Source organism: Octopus bimaculoides, chromosome 17 (genome assembly GCF_001194135.2).
Source record: "Octopus bimaculoides isolate UCB-OBI-ISO-001 chromosome 17, ASM119413v2, whole genome shotgun sequence".
Classification (NCBI taxonomy): Eukaryota; Metazoa; Mollusca; class Cephalopoda; order Octopoda; family Octopodidae; genus Octopus; species Octopus bimaculoides.
In genome coordinates this window covers 27,676,922-27,693,382 of record NC_068997.1, presented here as the reverse complement: position 1 = coordinate 27,693,382, position 16,461 = coordinate 27,676,922, and the positions used below count along the sequence as shown (strand labels likewise).

The following is a 16,461-nucleotide window of genomic DNA, read 5'->3' as shown; positions in this document are numbered from 1 at the left end:
TTATTGAAGAAAGCAAGCCAAGCTGATCCTAACTCTATCTGAAATCAGAACATAATAATGATTTTTGATTGAGGCACAAAGCCTGTAGTTTTGAGGAGAGGGGGAACAGTCAATACCATTGACTCCAGTACATGACTGGTACTTTATTTTATCAACCCCTGAAAGCTAGAAGCAACGTTGACCTTGACAGAATTTGAACTCCAAACATAAAGAACTGAACAATGTGCTAACGAAGGCGGCAAGCTGGCAGAATCGTTAGCACGCCAGGCGAAATGCTTAGCGGTATTTCGTCTGCCACTATGTTCTGAGTTCAAATTCTGCCAAGGTTGACTTTACCTTTCATCCTTTTGGGGTCGATTTAATAAGTACCAGTTATGCACTGGAGTCGATGTAATCGACTTAGTCCCTTTGTCTGTCCTTGTTTGTCCCCTCTATGTTTAGCCCCTTGTGGGCAATAAAGAATTAAAAATGTGCTAATGATTCTGCCAGCTCTAATAATATTAATAATTCATTATTTTGGCACAAGGTTAGCATAGGGTTAAGTGGATTACATTGACCCCAATATTTGATTGGTACTTGTATTTTTTTACCCTGGAGGGATGAGAGGGAAAGATTATTCCAGCGAAATATGAACTCAGAGTGTAATGAGCCAGAAGAAATGCCGCTTTAATGATAATAGTAATAATAATTTCTAACACCAGTACAAAACCACAATTTTATGTAAGGATGCACTTATTTTATTTACCTGATAGGATAATTAGCAAAGTTGACCATAGGAAAATTTGAGCCCAGAATGTAGATACCATAAAAAAAATAAAACTCCAACAAAATACTTTAAAGAAGGGTAGTTGGGAAATCCTCAAGCTACTTCAATGAAAATGGGGAATAATTGTTCTCTGTTGGTAACAAGCAGGACACCTAAGACTAATTGAATTATGTCAAGTTAAATATTATTTGGTAATGGTAGTTGTAGTAGCCGTAAAAGATGGAAATGTGAGCTTGTCTCTATGTTGCTACCCTCAACCTCTTTCTTTGACATTATCATCAATCCAACATTAGCAGCTCTTGACCTTCTTTATCAGATATCACTGATCAACATTTGGTGAGTTTTTCCTTCTCAGGGCATTCTTAAGAGGCCTCTATCCACCACTGTCACTGGATTAAATGTTTTCAGAAGTGCAAGGTCATAGACACTATGCTAGTTTGGTTTACTCTGGAGCTTCTGTATTGGAACGATCTGCGAGAAATAGTAGCTAGCATTTTATTGGCAGTATACAACAGACAATGTGGTCTTAGAAAAAGTGTGTGAAAATGAGTGGATAGGCCAAACTAGGTTAGAATGCTTTAATCATATTCTACTTGATTAAGACTGACCAAGATAGGGGGATAAAAATGGAAAAGTATTTCATTGACTCCTCTTCCCACTCTCAAAATCTAATCCTTTACATTTCTATTAGAAAAGAAAATAATTGAACTCCTCCCCTTCCTCCCTCTCACTCCCTCCCATCTCCCACTCCCCCCTCTCTCCAGTTATTGAATTTGCTATTGCATACCACACCAAACTGAATGGCATGGTGCATAATTATCATTTGTTCAATTATACATGTGCTTTAATGCAGTATTTTTTTTTTTATATATAAATGTTTCCAACTTCCTATATTTTCTTCTCCTCTTACAATTCCCACCTTCCAAAAAAAAAAAAAGTATCTGAGGCTTCTCTTGGCCACATAAGTAATAATCATCTATCAGGGTGTTTGATTGCAGCACATCAAGTGTTTATTTATAAACTTGATATTTTACATTTTACAATGACCCTCTTCTTCTCTCTTAAGTGGAAAGTTTATCTAATTTTCTAGTAGCTATGTGTGTGTGTGTGTGCGTGTGTGTGTGTGTGTGTGTGTGTGATTTTGCTCTTTATGTGCAGAATATATGTAACATATCTAGTAATTGTCTTATGCATTTATTTCAAATTTTATTCACTTTATCATTTGTTCTATTGGAATTCCCATTTCTTTTTGTAATGTAGTTCATCATAGAGAATATTGACTTCATAAATGTTTGCTATTGTGAATTCTAGTGAAATAGGGGAAATCTGCACGTGAGTGCATGTGTTAAATTGATTTTTTTTTTCTTAATAATGAATAAAAATGAAGAGAGAAAACATGTCTATGAAGCTTGAAATCTGAAATATTTGAAATGAAATTAATTCCATTAACATCCATTCCCTGTAAATTGTCAGTGTATGAGAAATTGTGACATGTTACATATAAAAGACATGAGGAAATGCTGCTACAATCACTTCTTAGTTTAGTGCATTTATTGAAGTAATTACAGCAGTTAGACTGGGAATATGGGAAATGTATAGCTTCTGAAAGGCTGCTTTTATGTGTGTGGTAGTACCTGTCTCTAGATTGAAACTCTGTCTCTGCATTGAGTAAAATAATGCTGCATAAGATAGCTCTGTTTCAATCACCAAATAGCAACTGTGAATGATCTTCTAAGATGATGCATAATTTTAACTGTGCTAGCATTTGAAGAGTGGTATGAACTAATGATCTGAGAATTATAGGCTGTATGTAGCTGGCTGATTAAATTGTTTATTACATTCAGTTAGGAATCTTATTTCTGTAATTGAGCCAATGTTCTGCTGTTAAAGGTATTGATTAGCACATTTTACATTACTAAAACAATTTGATAAATATATGTGTTTTTGTTTGATGTTAGGTTGTATACTCTTCTGTAACTATTGTATATTCTTCTGTACTATTGTAAATATTCTTTTCAATAAATAGTTACTTAGAGAATAATGAATGTTTTTGTCTATAATTATTAAGATTTATATCCTTAGCAAACATCTTGTAGAACAATCTGCTGATTTTTTTTTTTTTTCGTAAAGTCTTCAAACATTTCGGTCACAATATCCATATAAAAAAAAAATTTCATCAAAATATTTTCCATTTTAAATTAACATTTATTTAGTATCTAACAATGAAGCAGTGTACTTTAAAAGCATAGCAGCCCGAGTATGGCAGTGGGAAAAGATCATAGAACCTATTACTTTTGCTGCTCAACACACACACACACACACTCTTCTACAAATGATGAGTTGTGTATGTTACTGATGTATGAATGAAGTGTTTAGTAGCAAAACTTAGGATTGTGAATGTAGATGATGTGAAAAGGTTGGAAAGAAGGATGTAAGCATTCTTCACAGGATGCATAATGTCACTGCATGAACAACCAAGCACTAAGAGAATAACTGGGTATGAGAGAAAGAATAGGATGCTGGTAGAAACATGTAGTGCGCATGGAAAATGACAGTTGAGTAAAGAAATGCCAAGTTATCTAAATTGTCGAAGACATGAGAAGAATTAGTGAAACATATTAAGATGATCGAGGTTCTGCAAGTGATAAAATGCAAAACTCTGAAATAGACCTATTCAACCCATGAACACACACACACACAATGGGCTTCTTTCATTTTCCACTATCAAATTCACTTAAGCCCATGCAGTTGGTGTAAACCTGAAACTACATAGTTGAGAAGTGAAATTAACTACACTTGCCCAGTGGGACTGAATATATATGATGTAGCAGTATTATGCCCTCTATTTTAACTTCAGTCATTCAGTTTTTAGAATTAAATCCTGTGAGAGGCAATTTTGCTGCCTTTCATGAATTTGTTATTGATAAATAAGTACTAGTATGTTACTGGTACTCTACCAACTATAAGAAAAGGAAAAAGCCATGTACTTAATAACAGAAATTCTTGTATTATCTCTAAGCCAGTGCTACTCCAAGTGATGTTCCGCGGACTGGCACTGGTCCGTGAGCCATTGGCTGCTGGCATGTGGCGAGTTTCCAGAAAAGAAAGAAACATTATAAAATGTTTTATTTGTTTATAAAATAAATATTAGATACAAAAAATTGTCAACTTTTATTATATTCATTATATATATATTGTTTTCGATATAAATTAATATTGGTAAAAAATATTACCAGCCTCTGGCACATTGGGAAAAAAAAAACTACCTGTATGCCACATCAGATAGTTTGAGAAGCACTGCTCTAAGCTACATAAGCATATGCATTAATGTTAAACTAGTACTGATAGTTTATCTATATAGATTATACATATTTGTATAAACACTTCCTTATCTATTTTACTGTAAATGTAACTTGTAAATGTAGTTTGTTAAATTACAAATTACACTTAAATATAGATAGCTTTATAAATCACAATTGGTGATTTATAATATACATTTTTATATCAAGAAGTAATGTGTATGATAGAAATTAAAAATGAATTTCCTATTATCATGTCCTCCAGCTAATATGCTAAATATCAAAGGTATAGCTGTTTAATATACTTTTAATATACTTGTTTTTTTTTTGTACTGTTAGCTAAATTAGCTTTTGTTTAAATGTTAGAATTTGATGATTAAATGGTGTTATGCAAAAGACTGTAATTTTAGTCCTTGTGACTATTTTTATTGATAGAACGATTAAGATGTTTGTTTAGAAATTTTGTCTGCCATGTAATTTAGTGTGTAAAGCTATCTAGGTCAGCTTGTAATCAAAATTGCTGTCAATTGATAAACATCCAAATCATTGTGTAGACATAATAATAATAATAATTGTGTGTCTATATATTAAAAGCATGTATTGTGTAACGTTCAGCATTATTGAAAACTTAGATGAAGAAAAATAACTTTACTTGCAAAATAAATGATAAATACAGTAGAAAATATTGTTTATTACATACTAGTGACTTTGGAATGACATTGTAACATCTTGAAATTTGTAGAATCTCCTGATAAAATTTCTGTTCAGAGCAGATATAGAAATATCATTTAATATTGATTTCTTTTGATAAACGACGAGGCCAGCATTTTGTAAGGGAGAGTTAGGCAATCAATCCAGTTGACCTCAGTACATAAACTGCATTTTGTGTGTGTTAGATTTATTTAATATTAAAATCATTTAAGGTTTGACTAATTCTTATAGAGAAGTTGAATCTGGTTACTTTTTGCACAACTCTGGAATTGATCAACTTAGTTTATATAAATTATCACAGGACTCTGATAGAAAATAATAATTATCGTTTGACATTCATGCTCCATGCTAACATTGAATGAATGATTTGACAGTATATGGTGGGTCCAAAGATTGCATCATGCTCTGATATCTGCTTTGGATCCCCTTCTTAACTCCAACCACCTTACAGCATGTACTAAGTGCTTTTTTTCATGGGACTAGCAAGGTTGCTATACAGTCTACAAGACCAAGATCCTTTTCATCTGAGTGGAGCCACAGTAAAGGGAGTGATGACTTTATGCTGGAGATGAGGGGTTAAAGTGTGAGAGAATGGGACTTAATAAAATATGTGAGAAGTTTGCTAGAAAAATACAAGATACCTGGTACTAGATTCCTTATGCAAATTATTTGTTTGTATCTACTAAAAGAATAATTAGTTTTGCAACATAGAATAACATTAAAATTGAGAGGAAATGAAAATATCAGCAAGAAGTGTGCTACAAAATTTCCATCAATTTAAAGTGTGTCAAAATGGTTGAGTTGTGACCTAAATTCTCTTACTTTTTGGTGTGGTGGCAGTATAACAATGTTATTGGGGATGAGTGAAGAGCAACAAGGATTGATTAGTTTACTCATTTAAACATATTAATAGGAACCTGAGGGGGGTCTTCAGAGTTCATTGCTAATCTAATTGAAGGCATCAATCAATTTAGGAATCAGTAGTTATTAATTTTAACTAATCAGATTATTAATAAGTTACATGATTAGCTTCAATTTTTTTAAGTACCGATCACTTGATGTCTTTTAAAAACTGTAAGTGCAAAATAAATCTCAGGAGCTAAAGCTGATGCATTGGAGGAGGGAAATAGAAGTAATTAATTATAATTGGTTAATGAAGGTATTTGAGAACCAGTCACTGATGATGTTCTAAGTTTTGGTTTTCTTTCATCTGTCATTTCTGTTAGCATCCATGCTTATTTTAAAAAAATGTAAAGTTAGTGTATTTCTAGCAATATTGTTTGTTTGAAAAATATTAGAAAACAAGTAACTTTATAGCCTTATAGTCTGGTTGTCAGTGAGACAGGAAGAGTAAACAATTAGATGGTGGTGAAGGCCACATATCCAAGGTTAGAATTAGTATGAACAGTTTACATTTTGTGAGAAATTTAAAGATGAATTTGTTTGTCCTTTTCTTTGATAGCAGCCATGAGAATATTTTGTATGTAAATGACCTAATTGTTATTGCAGAATCCATACTACAGAATTTAGAATCTTATACAACAATTTGATAAACCTTGTACTCATTTGTGTCTAACATGTCTGTAAACATAGAACCCTATCAAAGACTGCTCTGAGCCCCAAAATTTAGATAGTTCAGCTGCATGGTTATTGTGAACAAAGTTACTGTATTTACTCATGTATAGGTCTCACTATTTTCTAATTGCTTTTATCTAAAAGTTGGGGTGCAAATTAATCCCAGGACAAAATTAAAACTATAAAGGGAAAAAAATTTAGTACCAAAGTTTCATGCTACATTTAAGGTGTGACTTACACATGAATAAATCCAATAATTGTTCAAACAATTAAGTACAGTGCGCATATGTTATTGTCTCAACTTCCATTATTCAACTGGTATACAACTTCTCTTGTTTAATTTATGTTTTGGTCTTCTGTCATTTTAGAAAAAAACTAAACTTTATTTGCAACTGTTTTACACTAATGTTTTGTGATATAACCTCTCTGAATTTCCTCCCCAGAGTACCCTTAAATCATTGCAGTAATTGATGATGGTATGGAGAGACTTCTTAAAATTACTACCTGCTCAAATTCACTAGTTAATAGTATGATCTATCAATCTGTTAGTTGAGTACTTCTAAGTAAAGCTTTAAATGTCTCTCCTTATCACACATTGATTGTCTACTCTGAACAGACTTTCCTTAGTCTCCTATGTTTCGCTATCACTGAATAGCAGACACTGATATCTTTTATAGAATATAGCCATTCTGAAGATTTATTTTTTCCCTCAGGTCTTCCTTAGATTGATTATTTACTTCCCACATCTTTTTGCTCATGTCAAATTTATTTTACAGACAATTGGTGTATACTGAAATTACACTTAGCCATAATAAAATCTGGTACTTTAAAATGTAATTTTCCAAATTGTGTAAATCAGCAGAAGTAAATATGTGATGAATATCTACTAAAATATCTCCTATATGTATATAACTACAAAATAATAGCATTGTATAACAAAGGCATTGGCTGCAGTATGCATGAGAGATGATTGTACTGGTAATTCATACATATTGAATAAGAAAGTGCAGTGAGATGTGCCAGTAGAACGAGCATACAACAAATTATAATAATGATGTCTATCAAATAGAATAAAATAAACAACAATTTACTGGCATTTCTCTTTTCTGAAAACTGCTTCAACTTTATGTTCAGTGAAGTATAAGCATCACTGTTCTCTTCCTCTAGAATTAAATGAATCTTTCTTACTGTTATTGAAAATGTCAGCAATTCTGTGGATATAATTTGACTTTCTCATTAAAGTGCTACAAAACAGTCACTCTCCTGAAAATATAAACCTGTAAACTAATGATGTATAAAATATATAGTGTGTGTATGTATGTGTACATAAATGTGTGTGTTTATGTATATTTGTGCATCTTTATTACAGTGTGTATGTATATTTGTGCATCCATATTATTGTATGATGTATATTAGTGTGTGTGTACATGTATTCATATTTCAGCATATGTGTGTATTTATGTGCATTACTACAGACATGTATGTTTCTGTATTCTTTGTGTATATTTTCCAGCTATGACTTGTAATTTATTGATTTGATTTTTTTTCTTCAGTCAAATGAATATTTATAGGCTAATGTTTCAATTGGGTAAAAGCAGCTGTAAAGATGACTGGTATTTATCTAGATAGAGCAATATAATCTGCTATTGAAAGATTATGATGGTATCTTGATAATGGTCAAGAAAGAGATAGTGGTTTTAAAATATATTGTTTAAAGCCATTGTTCGTTATGAGACTGAATTACACCATTATTCATGAATTGGGCAATCTGAAGTAACAGTCTTCGGTTTCTTGGTAATTAGTTATTAGTTTCACTCTAGATTAAATTGTCTACTATCAAATGTTTGCTCTATGTATGAAATGTGTCGCTGCAAATAGAGAATGGTCTTAAATGTGGTTGTTGAATTTTTATATATATATGTATATAGTCTAACATATCAGACAATTCTTCCAAAAATCTGTTTTTATACAAGAAAAAGAAATAGTAGACAGCATAATTTGGAATGTTGTAATATTAAGAGAAGCAATGGCTGCCAGAAGAAATTCTTGTGCTTTCTGCAACATGGAAGTGATAAGGTGAATTAATTTTGTAGGTTGCCAGTTTGGCAAAACAAAAAAATCAAAAAAAAAAAATTTTTTCTAAATGATCATATATCTCCTTGAGATTTGCAATATATTATTGACCTTGTATTTCTATTTCTCAAGAATATATCTGGAAATTGGGTAAGTTGGAGAATTTACTGATGGAGTGAAGAAAGTAGACATTATGAAAGATATAGTTAGCTACTTGGAAATTTAAAACATAGCTCATTTAAAGATAATTTAATCTTCTCAACCACTGTGGGGGTTTTTTTTTTTGTTAAGTGGGAATTTGTTTATTGGCTAATTAATTTAGGTGAATTGCTCATCTAATAAGAAGGAATAGCCTATTGTTTGTGGTAAATGTCTTGGACAGTGAAATAAACTTCAGACTGGTCATGTTTAAATTTGATAGGAATCTTAATACTATGTAAAGTTAGTTACAGTGATAACATTGGAAGAATGGCTTGCACTATTTCAAATTGTCATAGTCAAAATCCTGTTGTGATTAATTTTGCTTTCTGTTCCTTCAGATCTTATAAAATAAGCAACAGTAATTTAGAAAAGTTGAATTAAATGATGTCCATTGTCATGAACACTAAATTTGAAAACAGATAGGCCAAATGTAAACTATTGGAATATACTTTGGAAACATGTAGAAACTTAGACATTTTGAAGAAGCTTTGTGGAAATGGAACTGTATATGTATTCTATTTTTGAGCTTGGGTTGTAGAATAGAGCTATGAATCTAGCTTATTTTAACAAGTATTGGAAGTTATCAATAGGGAACTGGAGAATGTCTACATTTTGTGTAGTATATATAGTCAATGAATTGTTTGGTGGATGAATATAAACATTTTGCTGATCTGGAAGTTGAAAAGTTAACCAAAATAGGTTTAAAATTTAAACCAGTGATTGCAGAACTATGGAACGGCAGCAGTGATACATGATGGACTTAACAATATCATGTTATAAAAAACTTGTCTATAAACATTTAGCCAAAACTAAATTATACAAGGGGGTACCCAAAAGAAACAAGAATTTTGCAATATTATTTTCTTCTACATCCTCGTAACTTAGCGGTTTGGCAAAAAAGACTGATAGAATAAGTACTAGGCTTACAAAGAATAAGCTCTGGGGTCAGTTTGTTTGACTAAAGGCAATGCTCCAGTATGGCCACAGTCAAATGACTGAAACAAATAAAAGAGTAAAAATAAAACCTATTAAAAAAGGCTAATTTTCATTTTAATGACAAAATGAAAATTATTTGAAGCTATGTTTGAGAACATGAATGACTACTTCCCTCTGCTAAACTCAAATTTCTTTTATTTTACAGGTAAATTATGAAAGTAAGATGTAGAAGACAAGCTATCATCTAAAGTGACTTGAAGGTGAGTATTTTAGTTATGTAAAAATTTTTATAATTTGTTACAAATTTTTTAGACAAAAGTTTTAGAAAGAAAACTGAAGAAGGGATGACTGATATAAAATTATAGAATGAAATTAATAGCTCATTAAAGATGTATGTGTGTGTGTGTTGGAGGATGGTGTTTCCATAGAACATCTGCTTAGTTGTTTCTTGCCTTTCATTCCGCAAGATTAGATGGGATGAGTTCAGTTGATAATCTGAATCATTGAGTAGGATTGCATGAACTGGAAAAGGAATTCTAAGGAGAATTAGTTTTCATAATGGAACGTACATGTTTACTGAAGACTCTATGGGTAGAGATAATTTGGCTTGGCAAGGTGTTGTATACTTTGTTGGAATAGAATCAAATGATTTATAAAAATAGAAACTAATACAATAGCTTTTCAGTAGGTCAGAAACAAAAAACTTATCATAGTGGGAGAATTTGTCACTGGAGCAGGTGGCTTTTCAGTGAATATGGTTGCACACAAGCATGTTGTGTGTATTTCTCTGTTTGTTTCAGCCACAAGTTTTTAGATCTATTTTTCAGGATTCACATGAGTGAGTATAGGGTAAAATTGCGAGCACAATAATTCTTTTCTTCATCTAGATTGCTCTTAAAAAAAATTTAAAAAAAAAAAACTTTTGCCATTCATTTGTGCAATAGGAGTGGCATAGGCTTTCAGCGAACAATATTTTCTTTTAGTGCTAAGTATGTTACTTTTCAAAATGTTACAATGAGTCATACCCTCCACCTTTTAAATGTTTATCGCAAAAGGTTCTGTTACACAAAAAAGCAGGTAGAATTAACTATCTTAACAAACTTTAAAATGTAACAAATCTGCCTCTATTCAGGGATTCACATTCCTGTTTTAGCTATTTTTCATCGCACTTTACAAGATGACGCCTAATCTGTTACATTCCTTCTCTAATCAATAGTGATTATCAATCCATTTTTCTATACTGGCATGCATTGGATAGATATGTTCCATTACACTTTCAAGCAGTCTTTCATCACTCGATACAAACAATGGAGAAAATCATAACCATTGCAGCTTAAATTAGATGTATTCTCTAGCACTAGAGAAGTTCTATGTGAAAGGACTAAAAAGTCTCCAGGCAGCCTATTGCTATATTTATAAATATTGTGTTAATTTATTTATCCCACCATTTGTCTTCAGTTTTCTGATTGTATAAAATTTTAACTATGGTGGCAATGATAATGACAGAGTATACTATATTCTAGCTGCTGAAAACTGATTGACATTCTACATGACATTCACCCTTTCCTTTGTTTTTTTTTTACTGGGCCAAAGTTAAAATGGCACAAGATATCTGGACCTCAGTATTCAAAGTACAATTTATATATCACTATATTGAAGCAATAGACAAATTTTGTCAATACAATTAAACTTTTTTTTTTTGTAATATCCCAAACTGGAGGATGTTCGTGTGGTGGAAAGAAACTGGTCAACAGCTGCTACATTTGTAGAACATTGTTCCTTTCCCTTCTCAGATGAAAAGCAATCTCATTGTATCAGTCCTACCCTCTCTTTGCACAACTATAAAAGCTCCCACTGCTATGGACTAATATTTACCACCCTTATCTAATCCTTCTCTATTGTGGTTTACTAAAAAGCACTTTTCCTAATCCTTACACTCCTGAAATGCATTTGTCTGGAACTCCCTCTTGTGTTGCTCCTGCTTTCCCTATTTGTCATTAACTTTCAACAGCTAAAAGTTGAACATCAGCATTTAAGAGGTCTGACCATCCTCATTAGACTGAGAAAAAAATTGAAACTGGTAAATGTGTTTTGTGAGAGGTGATGTAATTAGCAAATTAGGAAGAATAAGTATTTTACTCAGTTTAAGATATTTTCCCTGTAGATCTATATATATTCTGTTTTTTTTCTTTTATCTTTAATGAGTGTGTGATGAACATATTGGACTGTTGACATCCTGGCTATGACTTCAGACATTTCTGTAGCTATTCTGTTTGTCTTTATTGTCTTGTGCAATGTATATAACTACTTGCTTCACTCTCTCTTCTTTGTTGAGGATAGCCTGCTATGAAAGCAATTGTTCTGTTCAAAAATTGCTTGTGCTAATATGAAAAAAGCAAATGTGTGTGTATGTTTGTGTGAGAGAGGGAGCAAGAGAGAAAAAGAAAGATGTAAACTCATTGGATTGTGGGAGCAGTACTGTCTTTGTACTCTATCTTTGTACACTGTCTTTGTACTCTACATGCACAAACACTTTCTGGGGAAATTATAGAAAATCTAATCAATAAATGTTCCTCAACTGAAACTGATTTGGTAAATATGACTGCTTCTCTCCTTTTATCTCAGTGTTTCTAATTGAAATAGTTTCTAACAAGATGTTTTCCGTTTCTTCCACTCAATAGTGGTAATCCTTAGCATAGGGACAAGCTATGTTTCTACTGTATTAGTTGAATCAACAGTGTGTGTGTGTATAGGCATGGCTGTGTGGTTAAGTTTGCTTCCAAACCACATGGTTTCAGATTCAGTCCCACTGCATAACTTGTCTTTGGAGTATAGCCCCAGGCTAACCAAAGCTTTGTGAGTGGATTAGTTGAACAGAAACTGAAAGAAACCCATTGCACGTATTGCATATGTGAGAGAGAATAGGTGTATGTTTGCATTGCCTTGTCTTAATATTGTGTGATAGTTGTAATTAGTGTCATTCTCATCTCATATTATGCAAAAGCATGTTTGGTTATGGGGAAGTATTACCCTGCTTGGAAATAGGTGAGGGTTGGCAACAAGAAGAGCATCTGGCTGTAGAAAACCTGCTTCAATAAATGTAAGCATGGGAAAGTGAATATTAAAATAATGTTGATGATTATATATATATATATATATATATATATATAAGAAATAGGTAAGTATAAGACATTTCCCCACAACACTTTAGGTTTTTACACATAAATTACACATCTTAGATCTACTTTCCCTTGTTTACACTCCATCTCTGCCATCCCTTCTACACTGTATGCTCTGAAAGATGTCTGTGTATAGACCACTTTCCCATTGCTCAGTCTTGGATATCAAGAATAAATGCTTCCAATTTAATCTGCCACAGTTTATTTTCTTCCGTCTTTCTAAATACATGTTTCCTCTCCCTCTTTCTGAACTCCTTCAACTACCAACAACTCTTTAACCATGTCTCTTCCTGCATCAAGGATATGTGTTTCACTTCACCTTTGTCTGAAGTAATTGTCTTTTATGATTTCCATTATTCTTTGCTTTCACACTCATCCTACATGTAGGCTGTCAGTGCAGAATTGTAACCTTTCACAATGCCTTGTCTTCTATGTACGTCATTGACTCCAAACATCTTTGATCTTTTTTTACCCTCAAACCTTTACTAAACCATCACTGAGTTGTCCAACTACTGCCCTATTGCAACAACTTACCACACATCCACATTCTATATAAGCCCCATCTCTCTACCTCCTGAACTCTAGTAGATGAGAACACTTTTGCTGCACATGTGTTTAAACTCTGACTTATCAGACTAAAAGCATCCCCGTGGCATGTCACTTCACATTCCCAACACAGTCAAACCTCACAACTCTTTGTGGTTCACTCATAACTGTGTTGTAGCAGGTCAGAGAATATGGCCTGTAGGGTTTAAAAAGTTACCCACCCTTACCAACTGGATGACTTTTACTTACCACTGCATGGTTTGAAAACCATCACCCAAACCATGCATCACATAATCCACAAGTTCTCTCACCCACAAAATTGCAACTAAGCCTTTTAGTCTTTTACCAGAAGGTCTTGATGTCATATGTTGGATGTAAATGAGCATCACTTGTCATACTAGTGTTGTTTGTTTCCAAGTTTTTACTTTTGTTTCTTGAGAAACATTCCTGGCTATGGGAAATATTATCTTGGAAACAGATGAGGGCTAGCATTAGGAAGGGTATCTGGCTGTAGAAAATCTGCCTTCACTAATTCCATCTGATCCATGCAGACATGGAGAAGTAGACAATAAATGATAATGATACCTCTTCCTCCATACACACACATGTCACAGGCTTCTTCCAGTTTTCATCCACTTATTTCATTCACAAGGTATTAGTCAACCCACAACTATGGGACACTAGCCAACAGTGGCCAAACTATAATGTGCATGCATGTGTTTATATAGGTATAAATTATACATAGGTATATATGCATATTTGTATTTACATGCCTCAGTGTCAGTGTGTCCATATAAATGTGCACACAAGCAGAAAGGAGGAATAATTTCATCCGGTACATTTACAGATTATGTAAATGAAATACATGAAGGTGGGGTGTGTACAGGCTGAAGTATTGACCTGAAGATGAGGATAAAGCAATAAACTGCTTCCTCCTATTAAAAACAAACTATTTCTGTTCTAACATTTTAACTTAATGGAAAGGTTATTTTTCAAATTTCCTTGTGTGTTGTTCCTATGACAACACATAGAATTTCTATATCATCTTCATTGGGCTCTGTTTTCTTCAGTAAAAGTAGCAATGTCCTTTTCTCTTGCTTTCTTTCTTTTTATATTTTAGTTATCTATTGCATTGTTAGTTACCAATTGTTTACTACCATTTCTTTTAGTTGTTTTCTTTTTTTCTACTTTGCAGTGTCAAGTTGTATAGCAGTGCTGGTTTAAGTGGTGCCGAATCATGTCGCAGAAAGTGACACAAGGTACTTACTCTCTAGCTTTCATCCACTCTTAGTTTGAATTTCAATTTGTGTGAACTTGTATGTGTGTTGTTGTATTTTAAATTGAGTTCTCTTTTTGTTTTTACAGCATTTCATCTTAATTGTTTTCCCTTTATACAGAAAAAAGGTTTGCTTGTTTAGTTTGCATTTACTGCTCTGTGTCAAAGCTATTGTTCAACAAAGTCAATCATCTTTCTGGTTTCTTTCAAACAATTTAAAATCATATACGTATATATATTTCATTTTCAAATTGATTTATTTAGTTTAATTCAATTAGGATAGAACTTCATAATTCTGCAACAATTCTAGTTTATTAATCATTTCAGTTATATTAGTTTTTATTTTTCAATATTACATAATGTTCACATTTTTTCTCTAAAGTGTATTTTCCTAATTAAATTTGAATTTTATTTCATATTTGTATTTATTATTCAAACTAAAAGATTATTATTATTATTATTATTATTATTATTATTATTATTATTATTAGCAGTAGCAGCAGCAAATGATGTTTATTAAGAATTTGTATAATAATCTTCAACATAATGTAATTAAAACCGTTAAGGTTGAGAATACTTTGTGATTTTACATAAAATATGTATTTCCTATAGACAGCCTTAGCTCTTATGTATAATAGCTCAAAATTTGTGACAATGGCTGTTTTAGTTGTTCCATCAACTAAACTACTAGGTTCACAGAGTTAGCATGTAAGTGGCTGAGCATTCCACAAACACACGTAACTCTTAATGTCATTCTCAGGTAGGATCATCTGGACTTTTGAATTATAGGTACCATAGATCCAATGGACTTCTACTCAGTTTCCATCAACTTGATTTAACTGAAAAGGTATTGGTCACTTAAAACTATTGGAAATACACTTGCTCAAGATGCCCTATAGTGGAATTGAAACTGAGGCCTTATGATTGTGAGGTGAACATCTATACATGTTTAGTGATACTAACGTCTATTGTCCATGTTGGCATTGGGTTGGATGGTTTGACTGGGCTGGCATGCTGAAAGGCTGCACCAGGCTTCAGTCTGATTTGGCATGGTTTTCTATGGCTGGATGCCCTTCCTAACACCAACTGCTCTGAGAGTGTAATGGGTGTTCTTACGTGCCACTGGCACGGGTGCCATTTGCATGACACCGGGGTGTGTTTACGTATTACCAGCACGGGTGCCGATTTGCATGACACCGGTATGTGCAATGACTGCGATTTTGCTCAGCTTGATGGGTCTTCTTTCCATGCCCAACATAATGCCAGAGGTCTCAGTTATTGCCTCCGTGAGGCCCATCACACAAAAGAAACTCAGCCACCATATATATCATTGTTTAACGTCCATTTTCCATGCTGGCATGGGTTGGACAGTTTGATTGAGGTCTGGAGAGCCAGTTGCTGCACCAGGCTCCAATCTGATCTGGCAGTGTTTCTATAGCTGGATGCCCTTCCTAACACAAACCACTCCGAGAATGTAGTCGGTGCTTTTTACATGCCACTGGCACAGGAGCTAGTCGAGCAGTCCTCACATCAATCATATTCAGATAGTGCTTTTTACGTGCCACCAGCACGGGTGCCAGTTGGTGGGTACTGGCATCAGCCACGTCTGGATGGTGCTTTTTACGTACCACCAGCACAGGGGCCAGTCAGGCAGTCCTGGCATTGATCACATTCGGACAGTGCTTTTTACATGCCACCGGCACAGGAGCCAGTCAGGAGGTACTGGCATCATTTGTGTGTGTATATATATATATATATATATATATATATATATGTTTTGATATTTTGAATTTGACACCTGAATTTTTTTCAAGGCTAGTAAATTTGTGTATAAAATAATTAACCAATTAAGATGGCCTATCTGTATGAAAATATATAGCAATTTCTTTCTAGTGTTAT

The 16,461-nt window shown here is 33.2% G+C and overlaps 1 protein-coding gene across 1 annotated transcript in view; it reads left to right on the top strand.

The window, feature by feature from the left end:
• Nucleotides 1-16,461, top strand: part of LOC106872650 (serine-rich adhesin for platelets) — a 126,757-nt gene that overhangs the window by 12,111 nt on the left and 98,185 nt on the right. The window contains exons 2-4 of the mRNA XM_052974137.1: nucleotides 9,767-9,821; nucleotides 14,482-14,545; nucleotides 14,652-14,690. Coding sequence (XP_052830097.1) covers nucleotides 14,524-14,545; nucleotides 14,652-14,690 — 61 coding nt within the window. The 5' untranslated portion in view covers nucleotides 9,767-9,821; nucleotides 14,482-14,523. The remainder of the gene's footprint in view (nucleotides 1-9,766; nucleotides 9,822-14,481; nucleotides 14,546-14,651; nucleotides 14,691-16,461) is intronic.